This window comes from Physella acuta, unplaced genomic scaffold (genome assembly GCF_028476545.2).
Source record: "Physella acuta isolate Inbredline_101_S28 unplaced genomic scaffold, ASM2847654v3 ptg000533l, whole genome shotgun sequence".
NCBI classification, from domain to species: domain Eukaryota; kingdom Metazoa; phylum Mollusca; class Gastropoda; family Physidae; genus Physella; species Physella acuta.
In genome coordinates, this window is record NW_026732052.1 from 674,329 (window position 1) to 690,674 (window position 16,346).

Here is a 16,346-nt window from a genome sequence, read left to right on the forward strand (position 1 = left end):
ATCAAAGGTCACCGTTTTCCTTTCTCTGTAACTAGGCTGTTGCTCGTAATTTTTAAACTCCACTAATTTCAAGTAAAATTATACCACAAAAAACTACAAGATTTTTTTCCCTGCGCATTAATACTAATTTTGTGTCTCTAGCGTAATTAGGAGGTAAGATATGGCCTTTTAAAAAATTGTGGGCGTGGCTAAAACAGCTTAGACCTTCGTCATTCAAGTCAATGTTACTGTAACTCTTCTTGGCCTGTTCTGTTTTCGGTATTTCTTTGGTTGTTCCCCTTGGCTTTATTAATTGACAATGAAAATGCCAGTTTAAGTTAGTTTACTTTTAAAATTTCTACAATTTCTTTTTCACTTGCCCAATTCAATATTTTTTCAATAATTAGATTTGGTTTTAAATCTCTATTAACAAAAGTTAAAGGAAACTACTCAATTACTTTTTAAATAATATGTTTTTACATTCGAATATGTCTTTCTTTTTGAACAACCTTCCGTTTCTAACTAGATCTAACACTTTTCAAATGCTACCATTACTGTAGATCTGCAGAACAGACGAAATTTAGCCCATTCTAATAATATATTTAAAACAGGCAAAAGAATTTTTCTTTAATGACAGTTGAGGCATATTTTAATTTTTACGTCGAAAAAAAAAGTCTCAAGAAAAAATTGTCACCGTCCGGAAATCGATCCCAGTATAACAGCTATCCCAAATTAGATCTCGGTCAATTTAATTAAGATATTTCAATACACCGTCGTCACCCCCCTTGTTTTATGTTTAGTTTTGAATGATAAGTTAGAGGGTTTTTTTTTTCTAGAACACAGTTTTTAACACGAAAGTTTTAATTTTAATTTAAGAAATCTGTGGTACACGTCTTGAGTCGAGGAAAAATAAAATCAGCTTTCTTTGTTTTATGCTGATAGGCGACCACACAATCTCCTCTTTTTCAATGTTAAAAATAAAAACATTAAAAAATCCAGTCACACCACTGTCGAACAAAACCTGTTTGATCGAATATACACCAGCTAACAATAAAACGTAATTAATAATTTTGACAAAAGAAAGGAGATAATGACAAAAAATAAAAACCCTGGTAGAAAACAAACGATAATGCTGGTTTAATCAGTTACGAATCCTTTTCTTAATATTTGATTACAAAATTTTTTATTGAAATCCCGTTTATTCAAACTTCAGAACTATAAATACATGACTGCATTACACTTTTATTGAGCAAAAATCAACACCTAAAACTTTGCAAAGAGAAAATAATGTATACTGTTTGGTAACAACAACACAAAGAAAAAAAAACAACAACTAAAAACTATTCATTAGTTCTAATTAATAGTTTGCTCCAGCGCAGTCGCATCTTTCACGTATTTTCGGCCTCTTCTTCTACTAGTTCGCCGCTTTTTTTTCGCGAAGTAAGATTGGCAGATTTCTCTCCTGTCCTCCTCACCCGGGCTTAGCTTTTCGTCATTCGCAGCTTCAAAATTCTTGCGACATAATCTTTTCATTTGCCTTCTGCGCTTAGTACGTTGTTTGAGGCGCCAGTATCGCGAGAAAGACGAAGGCCTTTGGCTTTTTGGTCGCGTCATCGTAGATGTGCTGTTACCCATTTGGCTCATGAACGTCTTCCTGGCAACTTTTCTTTTTCTCGTAAGCCGGTCTTTGCCTGGACATATTAAAAATAGCAAGTTTAAAATATGAAAGTCAAACATAAGCCAGCATAATAAATTATATAGGCCAATATAATAAATCAGGGGGGGGGGGGTGAGTCCAGTAGCGTAGCAAGGGGGGGGGGCGGGGCGGGGGGACGACATATGTCCCCGGGCGCCGACCTTAGGGGGCGCCAAAATAGGTTGGAAAAATAAATTGAAAGGTTGAGGGGGGTGAAAATCGAAAGTTTGAAGGGGGTGGGGTGCAAATCAAAATCTTGAGGGGGGGGGGGGGTGCAAATCGAAAAGTTAGTCACCGGAAGCCGGGAAGGGTCGCTACGCCTCTGGGTGAGTCAACTGTTGGGACCAACACAGTAACATTGAATGTATTGTATTTTGCAACAACAAAAAAAGTTTTTTTTCTTTCTGGCAAGCCACAACGTTCACAGACGGAGCAGGCAACATGATCTCTGACAGCGTCCCTCTACCTTATGGGCAAGGATCGTGGTGGGGGTGGGGTTCGTGTTAACGACAAGATTATAAAGAAGAAGCATTAATATGTCTACCAGAAAGGATTTTAAATATTTTTTTTATAAGTCTACGGCATTGTTGCAATTGAGATCACACTACCGAATTTGTAGCTAAAACAGCGTCAACGCCGCGCAAAGCAGCTGTAAATACAACACGTAAATACAATCTATAATAAACCGGTAGTGATCTCCCCTAAACTTTCTCGAATATTCTTATATAAAACAACAGGGGATGGTAACTGGGGATATAGTTATGATTTTTAATCCATTTTAAATACTTAAACTTTTAAAAATAGAATAGAATCTCATAAAAAAACATTGCGCACCAAGCAAACGCCGAATAAAAACGCGTATAATAGTGCGCAATATTATTAGTACTTTAAAAATTTACATTAGTTTTTTGAGAAATCGGAAGTAGCGTAAATTACTACTTCCAGTCAACGGAAATTACTCAAAATTTAACAGAAGGTAGAGAATTAGATCTTTTACTTACATGTGAAATTTCATTTATCTATCTGAAATAGTACTCAAGTTATAGGCTTTTAAAAAATTCAAAGTAGGAAAAGTACCACTTCCGGTTATCGGAAATCGCTCAAAAGTTGATACGGATCTACGATTTTGATAAAATACTTATATATGAAATTTCATCAACCTAGCTGTAACGGTACTCAAGTTATCGTGTTTACACACGGACAGACAGACAGACAGACAGACACACACACACACAGACATACGGACAAGATTGCAAAATTATGTTTTTCCGTATCAGTGAGGTGTAAAACGTCGAGATTTGTAAAAATCTCGATTTTTTTTTTTTTGCACGATTACAATACTTTCTCTATACTACGTATATACGAGAAAGTAAAAAGACTTTTGATCACATGACCTACCGTATCTGTGCTTTCTTCGTTTCGGTGCGCGGGCGTAAGTCGGCATCGTCAAGTCCTTAGAACACTTGGATGGGTCATCTCGCCTGGGGATCAACAGCAGAAGGGGGGGGGGTCGTGCAGATATAGCTCATGGATGATGCACAGTGGTTTAGAAAGGTTGGATCAATTTGAATTAACATCGTACGTGGATTTGCAACTATTTGTAACGAAAGTGTGATGGAAACAGAGGACGATTGCACTGATTACACAGCGCATAGAAGATGCATCATGGCTTAGAATGGTTGGGCGAATAAAGGGTCGTCCATAAATGACGTCACACTCGTAGGGGAGAGGGGGGTCCGTAATTTTGGCACGGTGTGTGATGAGGGGGGTGGGGGGTGGGAAGGGGTCAGATGGTGTGACGTTATACTTTTGCATTATAAAAAAGCAATGTTAAAAAAAAAGTTTTAGCCCTTATATCGAGTTTTAGAAAACGGTTTTAATAAATTGTAATAGGAATTGATTCATATACTCTATGTTGACAGAGTTCAGACAAGTTTTTGGAAAAATGTCGATGTTTTAAGAAAAATTCAACTGCAATTTTGAGGGGGGGTTGTAGGCTGAGGTGTGACGTCATTTTAGGGCGGGGGTCTGGCTTTTTGTGACTATGTGTGACGGAGGGGAGGGGGGGGGGGGGTAAAATCGTCAAAAAAAAGCGTGACGTCATATATGGATGACCCCTAAACTAAAACCGCTGGTTTTCTAAAGCTTAAACATTATTCATGGACTTGAACTGTTTCTAATAAACAGGTGATGAAAGCAGAGGACGATTGCAATTATTATCAAATAATACCAGGGGTGATGAATTATGAAAATGTTAAATTTGGAAGTGGGGGGAAAAATACACACGAACCCTTTTAAAGTGATTCCTCATTTAACGGACCCGCCCCCTACACCGGATTAACGAACTTTATAACTTTTAATCATACTTTTAAAAAAAACAGATTTGTTTACTTACGTAATGGGATCTACGACTTTAAAGATGGCACCATCAGTCTTGCTACTGGACGAACTTTTGCTGGTTAGCAAGTAGATTTCACCTGACAGACGGAGATACACAGCGGGTGTCATGGGGTGTTCTAGTCTAGTTATTTCGTGTTTTGTTAGATTGTACTTGATTGTATTATGTCAAGTTAATTAAAGTTTAGTTTTTTAATGACTAGTTAGTTAATTAATGTTTCGTTAGTTTTGCCCAGTTGACGTCCTGTTAATAAATGTAAAGTTTTTAGAGTCCATTCATTAAGATGGCATCCAACTGGGCATTTCACCAATCAGCTGAATAACCCACCAACCAGCCAACCTTGAAATGCCAACCTAAAGACAAAACGTAGTCTTTCATCTCGCCAACCTGCCAACCAGCCAACCCTAACACACCAAACTACCGTCCTCATCCTCCTCAAACGACAAAACGTAGTCCATCTCGCCAACCACTCAAGCAGCCAACCAGCCAACCACTCAACCAGCCAACCACTCAACCACTCAACCAGCCAACCAGCCAACCCTAACACACCAACCTACCATCCTCATCCTCCCCAAACGACAAAACGTAGTCCATCTCGCCAACCACTCAAGCAGCCAACCAGCCAACCACTCAACCAGCCAACCACTCAACCACTCAACCAGCCAACCAGCCAACCCTAACACACCAACCTACCGTCCTCATCCTCCCCAAACGACAAAACGTAGTCCTTCATCTCACCAACCACTCAGCCAGCCAACCACTCAACCAGCCAACCCTAAAACACCAACCTACCGTCCTCATCTTCCACAAAAGACAAAACGTAGTCCTTCATCTCGCCAACCACTCAACCAGCCAACCAGCCAACCCTAACACACCATCCTACCGTCCTCATCCTCCCGAAAAGACAAAACGTAGTCCTTCATCTCGCCAACCACTCAACCAGCCAACCAGCCAACCCTAACACACCAACCTACCGTCCTCGTCCTCCCCAAACGACAAAACGTAGTCCTTCATCTCGCCAACCACTCAACCAGCAAACCCTAACACACCAACCTACCGTCCTCATCCTCCCCAAACGACAAAACGTAGTCCTTCATCTCGCCAACCACTCAACCAGCCAACCCTAACACACCAACCTACCGTCCTCATCCTCCCCAAACGACAAAACGTAGTCCTTCATCTCACCAACCAGCCAACCCTGGCACAGGGAAGGCCCGCAGAGGTTGACCTCTTTATTTGTCCATTGGCCCTCCGACTCAACCAATGAGAACAGGCGACTGAAACATGACCAAGTTTCTATGGTAACGGACATTTTTATAAATATTTGGCATCATCATCTTGATCATATAGCTGGATATTAGTAGACATTTAACATGTTGCTTCATTTCTTGAAAGTGTGTTTTGTTAATTTTTTCCCCTTATCAACCCAGTAAACACCAATTAAAAATGATAACTTGGGGAATTTTAAACGAAAAAAAAAACAATAAAATGAATTCAATTTAAAACAGCTTAGCGAACACCACAGCCCCACCAAACTCAACCAACACACCACAGGTGACTGACCTGCTGACGTAGTCCCCATATATGTACTGGCCGTTCAATGAAGGGTTCTCACACCCTCGGTAGAACACCCCACCCGTCACAGACTTGCCTGTCGTGTGGTTGTAGGCATGCACGGGCAACACCTCAGTACCTGGAGATGATCAGAGAGACATAACAATATCCTTAAGAGCAGAAACATAACAATGTCCTTAAGAGCAGAGAGATATAACAATGTCCTAAAGATTAGAAAAAAATGTCCTTAAGAGCAGAGAAACATAACAATGTCCTTAAGAGCAGAGTAACATATCAATGTCCTTAAGAGCAGAGAAACATAACAATGTCCTTAAAACCAGAGAGACATAACAATGTCCTTAAGAGCAGAGAAACATATCAATGTCCTTAAGATTAGAAAAACAATGTCCTTAAAAGCAGAGAAACAGTCCTTAAAAGCAGAGAAACATATCAATGTCCTTAGGAGCAGAAAAACATAACAATGTCCTTAAAAGCAGAGAAACAAATCAATATCCTTGAGATTAGAAAAACAATGTCCTTAAAAGCAGAGAAACATGTCAATGTCCTTAGGAGCAGAGAGACATAAAAATGTCCTTAAGACTACAGAAATATTAGAAATGTCCTTAAGAGCAGAGAAACATAACAATGTCCTTAGAACAAGGACCTGGAGTAGAGCAGAGAAACAATGTCCATCGAACAAGCGCCCAAGAGGCAACGTTCGGAAAGTCTCGTTGCACGTGATCCTGGTCTGACTACCAATAGTCTATCTCAATGTGTATGAAGCTCTACACTCTACACTGTATATTAAAAGACAGACTTACGCAATTTCGCGAAATTGCCTACGAATCTAATTAGTACATTTTTCATCCTTTTATTTACTGTGTGGTTCTCTGATACAGATTTAGGCCGTAGTAGTCTGAAAAGTTTTTTCAGCTCAAGATTCAGAAGGAAAACGTATTTAATTAACTACAATGTTGTATTGCTCGCAGCTGATAAATTGGATATGTAAATTACCTATTTTACCGCAAGTCTCGTCGTCAAAACACTCGTAGCCTTCACGAGAATTCCACCCGTAGTTGCCTCCCTTGACCAGAAGATCGATTTCTTCAAATTTGTTTTGGCCTACATCACCACAAAGTACCCGGCCACTTGGTTCATCTAGGTCAAATAAATATGGATTAAATAATATATTTTCTATATTTAATTTTTTTTTCTATTTCGTGCAGGAGGGATGCATGAAAGAAACTCTATGTGCGAAAGGTACAAAGCTATTCATCCATTTTATTGATGCCTTTACCAAGTTCATACCCCGATAAACATTAGGTGTGAGACTACTCACCTGTTCTGTTGTAGCCCTTATCCAGTCCACACCTCCAGATGTTCCTCAGGCCGTAGGCGTATATCTCTGGCCTGACCCCGCTCACCCCAACGAACGGGTTGTCTGGTGGGATCCCATAAGGTTTCTCAGAATCCACGTCAATTCTCAGCATTTTCCCATGAAGCAGAGCCCTAGAAACATCAGAGTTACAGGCCGTGAAAACAATCATACAGAATTTAAAGTGTTTCTAACAATTATATTGGACCCCATCCACTGATTCAAAGATACCAAGCAAATAATCTATTCTCGGGATCTCCTACGACTCTGTGAATTCCTCTATATAGACAACATTTGAATATTTGAGGTGTTAATTTAAGGAGCCAGAAACTAAAGCAGAGAGTGTTAACGGCCTGTTCATGTTACACAATAGGTCGAATAACGTTATATATGTATATATATATGTATATGTATATATATATATATATATATATATATATATATATATATATATATATATATATATATATATATATATATATATATATATATATATATATATAGTTTAATAGGCTATTAGATTATAGCGAATAGGAAATCCGAACACAAAGCCTGGCCGGTAAGGTGAGAAGAACCAGATGTCGCCCATGTACCAGACAATCCCCCCCCCCCCCCCCCCTTTCTCTTCACACAATTGATGTACTCAAGGGAGAGGACTTTATCTGTGCAACGTTCTATGATGTAGCAGCTAATCAAATAGGAGTGCGTGTGTGTGTGCATGTGTGTGTGTGTTATGCCATTGCAAGTGAGAATATTTACTTGTAGTTTTACTAAACAATAATGCAATCCTTTATGTTGTACATAAGTGTTTCGTATTGATCACTTCTAAGGAAAAAAATGTTTTTGTGTGTGGTGTGAGTAGTTTGTGTGGGATGTTAGCGGGTGGTAGATGGCCTGGGTATGTGTATAAACAGCCTCTACTAAGCATAATCTGACTTAATTCTGATATAAAATGACCACCCCCCCCTGCTAGACGCCACTCCTGTACTCTCCCAACCTGTCAGGTCAACTCAACCTACCTGTCTTGACCTGCTCCCATTGGGTCACCTGAACCTCCGCCATCGCCTACAGAGATGTACAGGTAACCATCCAGGCCAAAGAACAGCTTCGGGTGTAAACAAATATAAAGGTAGTCGTTTAATTATGATCACAACATCATTAGCACAACATCACCATCCAAACATTACTAATACAACATCATGATCACAACATCATGAACACATCATCACCATCCAAACATCAGTATATTGTTACATCATCAGCACAACATCACTGCCAAGAATTGAGGTTTTAAAAAAATAAACTTGATAGAAATCTGATCACTATTTTAATTATAAGTAACGCAACATTCATATCCTAAATCAGACACCATAACATCACTATTGTAACCCAATACCACTACAATTGATACTCTTTATATTATTATTATTAATTTTTAATCAATTCTTTTCTAATACTATCATCACCATTAACATCGCTATTCCAGCATCACCCCCAACATCGCTTTCCAAACACCACCACTCATCGATGACTATTCTAGAATCACCGCCAATACATCACCATTTCAATATCCACACCCAAACATCACAGTCCCATCATCATCACACAAACATACCTTTCCCAACATCACCACCCAACATCACCACCCCACACATCACCACCACAACATCACCACCCAACAAGAACACCACAACATCACCACCCCAACATCACCACCCCACACATCACCACCACAACATCACCACCCAACAACAACACCACAACATCACCACCCCACACATCACCACCCAACATCACCACCACAACATCACCACTCAACAACACCACCACAACATCACCACCCAACATCACCACCCAACATCACCACCCAACATCACCACCCCAACATCACCACCCAACATCACTACCCAACAACAGAGTACAAGTGCTAAGAACCAGACACTAGTACTGAGATGTACAAATGTGTTCAGTTAACACAAATCCTTCAATGTACTCTTCTCTTGATATGAAAAAAACACACAAAAATCACACAAAAAAAAAATCCACAGACGCCATGAATAATTAAACGTCCCGTAAATCTTAATCACCCACTTTAGCGGATCTTGTGATGTCTTCATTACTGGCTTTATCATTAAAGTTGTTACTCACTATTCTAACGCATACGTTGCCTCTTCACAAAAACCACACACTCACTCTTTTCTTCCGAAATGTTTTGAAAGTTCGTAAAAAAAAATTGGAACCTGAACTATCTTACGTGAGAATAATTTGATTTACTTTTTTCTCTTTTTTTCGCTAGAAACCCATATCACCCTTTTAAAACTACATAATTTAGAGCTCTATATTATCACCCGACTTGTTATTTTAGTGCCTTTAGTATGGCGATACGCAGGGGCAAATATAAAAATATTCGGAAAATAGATAGTGCAGATAGTTCACAATTTAAGGACAGATACAGTTACAACACGACGTTTCGTACATAGGTCGTCGTCAGCATCTAGTTATGTGGTTACATTATAGAGATAAAAGGCAAAAATGTTGGACTCAACTCCATTGGTAGAAACACATCCTGTTTTAAAGTCACACAATCAGAATATCCATTTTTATTTTTAAAAAAAAACATGTATTATGATTCTTGAACGTCTTTATTATAGTTAACACCCTGAATTATGAATATCAAATTTTTCTTTATAGTTACCTCCAACCCATTATTTTTATCGAACGCCTGTTTATAGAACGTCTGTTCTACTTACCCCTCCCCAATATGAAAAAACTCCCCTCCCCTTTATTAACACGTTTTTCTTAACTCAGCTTCGCGTTTGTTTGTTTGGTTGTTTAGATGTTTGTTGTTAAAATTGACATCGAAAATTAGCCCACTTCTGATTGCTCTAGGGACCTGAAATTTGGCATGCATGCTACTTTCGCCTAACAATTTCAGATGCAATCATAAAAACTAGCAATTAGTGACTGTAATTAGCTTAATTTAATTACGCCCCAAGGACCATAAAATTGAGGACATGATTTCTAAAGATACCGACAAGACTTGAGGCCTATTGACACAGTTACTTCGGCCCCAATCGATGTGAGCGCGCTGGCCGTGATCGTATAGTGGTTAGTACTTCGCGTTGTGGCCGCGACAACCCAGGTTCGAATCCTGGTCGCTCAAGATTTTTAGTCCGTGTATTTATAAACACTTTTTTAAAAACCACGTTTTTCATGTGTAGCAACGGACTAAAAAGGAGAAAATAAAATACTTAAAAAAAACTTTTTAAAAAACCACGTTTTTCTTGTGGACTAAAAAGTAGAAAATAAATTTTCATACATTTGATGACAAAAAACGTGGGTCGGGCAGATGGGTCGGGAAATTTGATGGTGAACGTACCCACGTTTTTTGTCATCAAATGTATGAAAATTTATTTTCTACTTTTTAGTCCACAAGAAAAACGTGGTTTTTTAAAAAGTTTTTTTTAAGTATTTTATTTATTTATTTTTCTTTATAGTAACCTTCGCTCCATTATATTTATCCAACGTATGTTATATTTACCTCCCCGCCATTTTTTTTATATTTACCTCCCCTCCATCATATTATGTATAGAACACTCGTTTATAGTTACCTCTGTTAAGTCCGGGTTTAGTTCAACTCAGACAACGATTCGTGACAATCTTCAGTACTTTTATTTGGTCTCAGCTTTCCACAACAGAGTAGCCCTCGCCCTAAACGCTATCAAGTAACCCCTATACATCCATTCACTCCGGATTTTATACCGCATTCGACATTGGGATAAAATACTTTTAAAAAACTTTTTAAAAAACCACGTTTTTCTTGTGGACTAAAAAGTAGAAAATAACTATTTACATACATTTGATGACAAAAAACGTGGGTACGTTCACCATCAAATTTCCCGACCCATCTGCCCGACCCACGTTTTTTGTCATCAAATGTATGTAAATAGTTATTTTCTACTTTTTAGTCCACAAGAAAAACGTGGTTTTTTTTAAAGTTTTTTTTAAGTATTTTATTTTCTCCTTTTTAGTCCGTTGCTACACATGAAAAACGTGGTTTTTAAAAAAGTTTTTTATATAGTTTATTTTCTACTTTATCTAATGACTTGATTAAGTATGACTTGACTAAGTGTTTATAAATACACGGACTAAAAATCTTGAGCGACCAGGATTCGAACCTGGGTTGTCGCGGCCACAACGCGAAGTACTAACCACTATACGATCACGGCCAGCGCGCTCACATCGAAGTAACTGTGTCAATAGGCCTCCAGTCTTGTCGGTATCTTTAGAAATCATGTCCTCAATTTTATGGTCCTTAGGGCGTAATTAAATTAAGCTAATTACGGTCTCTAATTGCTAGTTGTTATGATTGCATCTGAAATTGTTAGGCGAAAGTAGCCTGCATGCCAAATTTCAGATCTATAGAGCAATCAGAAGTGGGCTAATTTTCGATGTCAATTTTAACAACAAACAAACACACGCGAAGCTGAGTTAATAAACACGTGTTAATAACAATACATAAACACACCGGGGTTAACAATACTCTAGGGTAAACTCAACCCACACACGCACTCTCCCCTAGTTCTAGATTATTCTAGCCTATTTCTATCTAACATACAACTGACCCGTAACAATCTCACCTCCATTATATTTATCCGACGTGTGTTATAGTAACCTCCCCTCCATTATATTTATCAAACACTTAATTATAGTAACCTCCCCTCCATTATATTTATCAAATACTTAGTTATAGTAGCCTCCCCTCCATTATATTTATCAAACACTTAGTTATATTTACCTCCCCTCCATTATATTTATCCGACGTGTGTTATATTTACCTCCCCTCCATTATATTTATCGAACACTTAGTTATAGTTACCTCCCCTCCATTATGATTATCATGCGGCTGCGGCACCTCCAGGATGACCCGCTCAAACTGATGATCGGCCCTGTTCGGGTTGTCTCCCATCACCCTCAGCTCACTGACGCGGACCTTGGTGTCGAAGCTCGACGCCAACCCCACCAGCTCTTTTGGAATCGCCTCGTCCTCTCTCGTTTTCATGACGTAGTACACAAAGAACCGTCCATTCTCCGAGAAGGAGGGGTGGAAGGCCATGCCCAGGAAGCCGCGTTCATCCCCCTCGTGTCCATCTACGACGACTTTCTTGCTGAAGTCTAGGAAAGGAGAACGTATCCGTTTTCTTGTGTGCGTGTTGTATATGTATACTCGCCCCCTCTGGTAAGATGAAGAAAAAAAAGAAGATAAAATAGCTGGCAATCGCTGTAAGAAATGTTTATGTTTATCAATTTTATTGACACAGAATTGCATGTTTTATTAAAAATCTTTAAGACGTTTTTTTTTTCATCTTTGGATATTATAAAAATGATGTTGAGGCAGATGTTTTAATCATTTACTGAATGTTTGGAAGGAAATAATACCGGAAAAGACATGTTAAAATCGGGCTGGTAAGTAGGTCACCAACAGTTCTATGGCTCATGCAAATTTTATTGAGCCGCAGAACCGGTTGGTGACCTACTTACCAGCCCTATTACTTGACTTGCCTGTTCGGCCACAAATAATCTTTTGGAGTTGTCTCCCGCGTGACGCGCCCACAGCGGATTGGCCAGCTTTTTGCCGATCTTCTCCAAGCACAAACACCCAGCGGGTGCATTGCCGGCTTGGATGTTGCTCAGGTTTCGTAAGAGCATCGGGTTTTGTAGTAGGTCGGGATAGCAATAGTCTGCGTCACTCAGAGCCACACTGCGGCAGAAACTGGGGGTAGAAACAAGTTTGCTGCATTGATTTCATGAAATAACCTATTATAACTGAAGTATGCCGAGCGAACTGGCTTAAGGACTTGAATCCCGATGATGTAGCCGGTGTAATTTTTAAAGTATACAACCTTTGATTCCACAGCCTTTCTTAGTTATAAACTTTATTTACACAAGTCCAAAGCACCGCCTTGGGTCTAGATAATTTTCAAAAATGTTACAAAAGATGAAATAAATGAAATTAAGAAAAAAAAATCAAGGTCTAACTGTTCATACGGTAGATGAAGTAGAATTCATCTGATATGAAAGTGTATCTGCTCTATGCCCACCAGCCTTTACTTTGCCCTGATTATTCAGGTGCCCATCAAACCTAGATAGAAAGTAGAACACCATACGCCGACCTAGTACATCACCAATGAACAACATTACCGTACCTGTCTTTGGACGCCCCCCCCCCCTACATCACCAACGAACATTTATTATACCTGTCTTTGGACGCCCCCCCCCCAGTACATCCCCAACGAACAACATTTATTACACCTGTCTTTGGCCGCCCCCCCCCCCCCCCACATCCCCAACGAACAACATTTACTATACCTGTCTTAGGACGCCCCCCCCCCCAGTACATCATCAACGAACATTTATTACACCTGTCTTTGAACGCCCCCCCCCCCCCCAATACACCACTAATGAACAACATAACAATAACTGTCTTTGGACGCCCTCCCTCCAGTACATCCCCAACAAACAACATTTACTACACCTGTCTTTGGACCCCCCCCCCCCTCCCCACACACACACATCCCCAACAAACAACATTTACTATACCTGTCTTTGGAATCCAAAATTGTCCGGTCTTTGAGCCTAGGGTACAGTAGCGTGGTCAGGTTCCTGCACTGATCGTAGTAGCTCTCACAGTAGCCCCGGCACAGGCCCGGGAACCCACGCGCCCTCGACGTGCCCTCGGCGTCATAGATGTGAGCCGCGTAGGGCGAGCAGTGCTGGCACGTGATGTCCTTGACCATCTGGCCACACCGTGACCTTTCCTCCTCCGTGGCTTTGGACATGACGTAATCATACTGTATTTTAAGAATTCCATCAGTCTCTACACTAGTAGAAATAAAAAATGTGTTGCGTGTAAAAAGGTTTCAAAAATCCCGTTTGTAAAATCATGAATGGGGTTGGGGTAAAGGTCGAGGGGGGGGGAGGTATTCGACGCAACAAATATGAAATCTACAAGATATGGCCAAATAAACAGCTCATCTATCTAATGATAGACAAACAAGTCATCCATCTATCTAATGATGCCTACAACAAATGGACAAATATATCACCAATCTAATGTCTACAACAAATGGACAAACATATCACCCATCTAATGATGTCTACAACAAATGGACAAACATCACGAATCTAATGTCTACAACAAATGGACAAATATATCACCAATCTAATGATGTCTACAACAAATGGACAAACATATCACCCATCTAATGATGTCTACAACAAATGGACAAATATATCACCCATCTAATGTCTACAACAAATGGACAAACATATCACCAATCTAATGTCTACAACAAATGGACAAACATATCACCAATCTACTGTCTACAACAAATGGACAAACATATCACCAATCTAATGTCTACAACAAATGGACAAATATATCACCAATCTATCTAATGATGTCTACAAGATATGGACAAACATGTCACCCATCTAATGATGTCTACAACAAGTGGACAAACATGTCACCCATCTAATGGTGTCTATAAGATATGGACAAACATATCACCCATCTATCTAATATTGTTTACTAGAAATGGACATAAATGTCTACAATCTAATGATGTCTACAACAAATGGACAAACATGTCACCCATCTAATGATGTCTACAAGAAATGAACAAACATGTCACCCATCTAAAGATGTCTACAAGAAATGAACAAACAAGGGACCGACCTACAACAGCCCAGACTGGAATAATCTGAACAGAACCCCAACGGTTCTGACGGTGTGAATGGCGCCCGGAAATCCAGACATTGTGGGTGGCACCAAACGTCTACCAGTAGCAGGCTCAAGGCACCAAGCGCCAGAACACGTCCACTGGCCGTCCTTGACATCGCTCCACTTTATACGGTAGGGTTAAGTCTGTGTAATTTTTATAATAATAATAATAATAATAATGATGATGATGATGATGATGATGATGATGATGATGATGATGATGATGATGATGATGATAATAATAATAATAATAATAATAATAATAATAATAATAATAATAATGATGATGATGATGATGATGATGATGATGATGATGATGATGATGATAATAATAATAATAATAATAATAATAATAATAATAATAATAATTAATTATTAATAATTAATAATAATAATAATAATAATAATATCAATAAAAATAATAAGAATAATTAATAATAAGAATAACAATAATAATAATTATAATGATTATAATAATTATAACCATAATGACATGATAATTAATTCTTTAGGCCTAATATTTAGAAATTGTATTAAATAAATGATAATAACTATAAGAACAAAAATTGTGAATGCAATGTAACATGGTGTTTCGAAATATCTGGCAACCCGACATTTCTAGCATTAAGACAAACATGAGACAAAGAAATAGTTCAAGATATTCGGTGTTACTAACGCATATTAATGTTGGTGACCTTCAGCATGTGTAAATTAACATGTAGGCCTACACACATAATGTACACACCAACCTACAAAGAAAAATTAACATCTTACATTAAAATAACGTATACCAATATCCAATTGAAATCTAACACTTTACAAATTACATTACATACTTGCTCCATAACTTTTAACAATCTCAGCCTAAACAGCAAAGAATACCAAGTACTTTTTACACTCCAAATCCAAATGCAAGTACTTTTATTCAATTTTTAATACAACATTGTTATTAACCTAGCACTTACATAATTACAATATTATCTTACATTTTTCTAACACTAAAATTACATTTAACCCTTACTTACTTATATATCTTCTATAGTCATGTCTGTCTCACACAGCCTAGGAAAACTAGTGATGTGTGAATTATTCAAGAACGTCAACTCTCATAAGCTCACAGCATTTGTTTGTTCAAAGTTTAAAAAAAATAATCGCCAGAAGTTTATCGCTCTGCTGCGCATGTGCAAACTTGCTCGCGCGAAGAAAAATAATTCCTGCTTCTATGGTTCGAAGAAAACGGTTAGAAATAAATTTTTTCTTAGTGAAGGAAGGGAAGGGAGGTAAGCGTTGTACGTGCAGACAAGAAGATGCAGTTGGCGATACGGGAAGAGGTGAGCAAGTTTATAAGCACTCACGCGGTGCGGAGTAATTGGGCAATCAGAGTTTAGGGACTTGGTATCAGGGGAGTGTAGCGTTGTGGAGCTTGGTAGCACGGCAGGTGGAGATGTACATCCTGGAATATGGCGGATAGAGTTGTAGAACTTTGTAATGTAGTTTATGTGGGGTAGAGTTGTAGAACTTTTATGGCGGGTAGAGTTGTTGAACTTAGGTAACGTAGTTT

At 38.7% G+C, this 16,346-nt stretch overlaps 1 protein-coding gene across 1 annotated transcript; it reads right to left on the bottom strand.

Moving 5' to 3' along the window:
• Positions 1-1,205: 1,205 nt before the first annotated feature.
• Positions 1,206-16,051, bottom strand: LOC131945257 (HHIP-like protein 1). The gene is made up of 13 exons (XM_059306321.1): positions 15,811-16,051; positions 14,741-14,929; positions 13,603-13,884; positions 12,565-12,775; positions 11,882-12,238; positions 8,022-8,107; positions 6,967-7,136; positions 6,642-6,785; positions 5,637-5,766; positions 5,214-5,350; positions 4,071-4,152; positions 3,074-3,156; positions 1,206-1,670 (listed from the first exon to the last, which is right to left on the bottom strand). The coding sequence occupies exons 2-13, from the start codon at positions 14,899-14,901 to the stop codon at positions 1,333-1,335; spliced, it is 2,181 nt and encodes a 726-aa protein (XP_059162304.1). The 5' UTR covers positions 14,902-14,929; positions 15,811-16,051; the 3' UTR covers positions 1,206-1,332.
• Positions 16,052-16,346: the final 295 nt, after the last annotated feature.

Coding starts and splice junctions, on each gene's coding strand:
- LOC131945257 (XM_059306321.1), bottom strand. CDS start 14,901: ATGTCAAGGACGGCCAGTGGACGTGTTCTGGCGCTTGGTGCCTTGAGC. Junction 5,767..6,641: donor CGAGACTTGCGGTAAAATAG/GTAATTTACATA, acceptor GATCATCTCCAG/GTACTGAGGTGTTGCCCGTG. Junction 3,157..4,070: donor AAAGTCGTAGATCCCATTAC/GTAAGTAAACAA, acceptor GTTGATCCCCAG/GCGAGATGACCCATCCAAGT.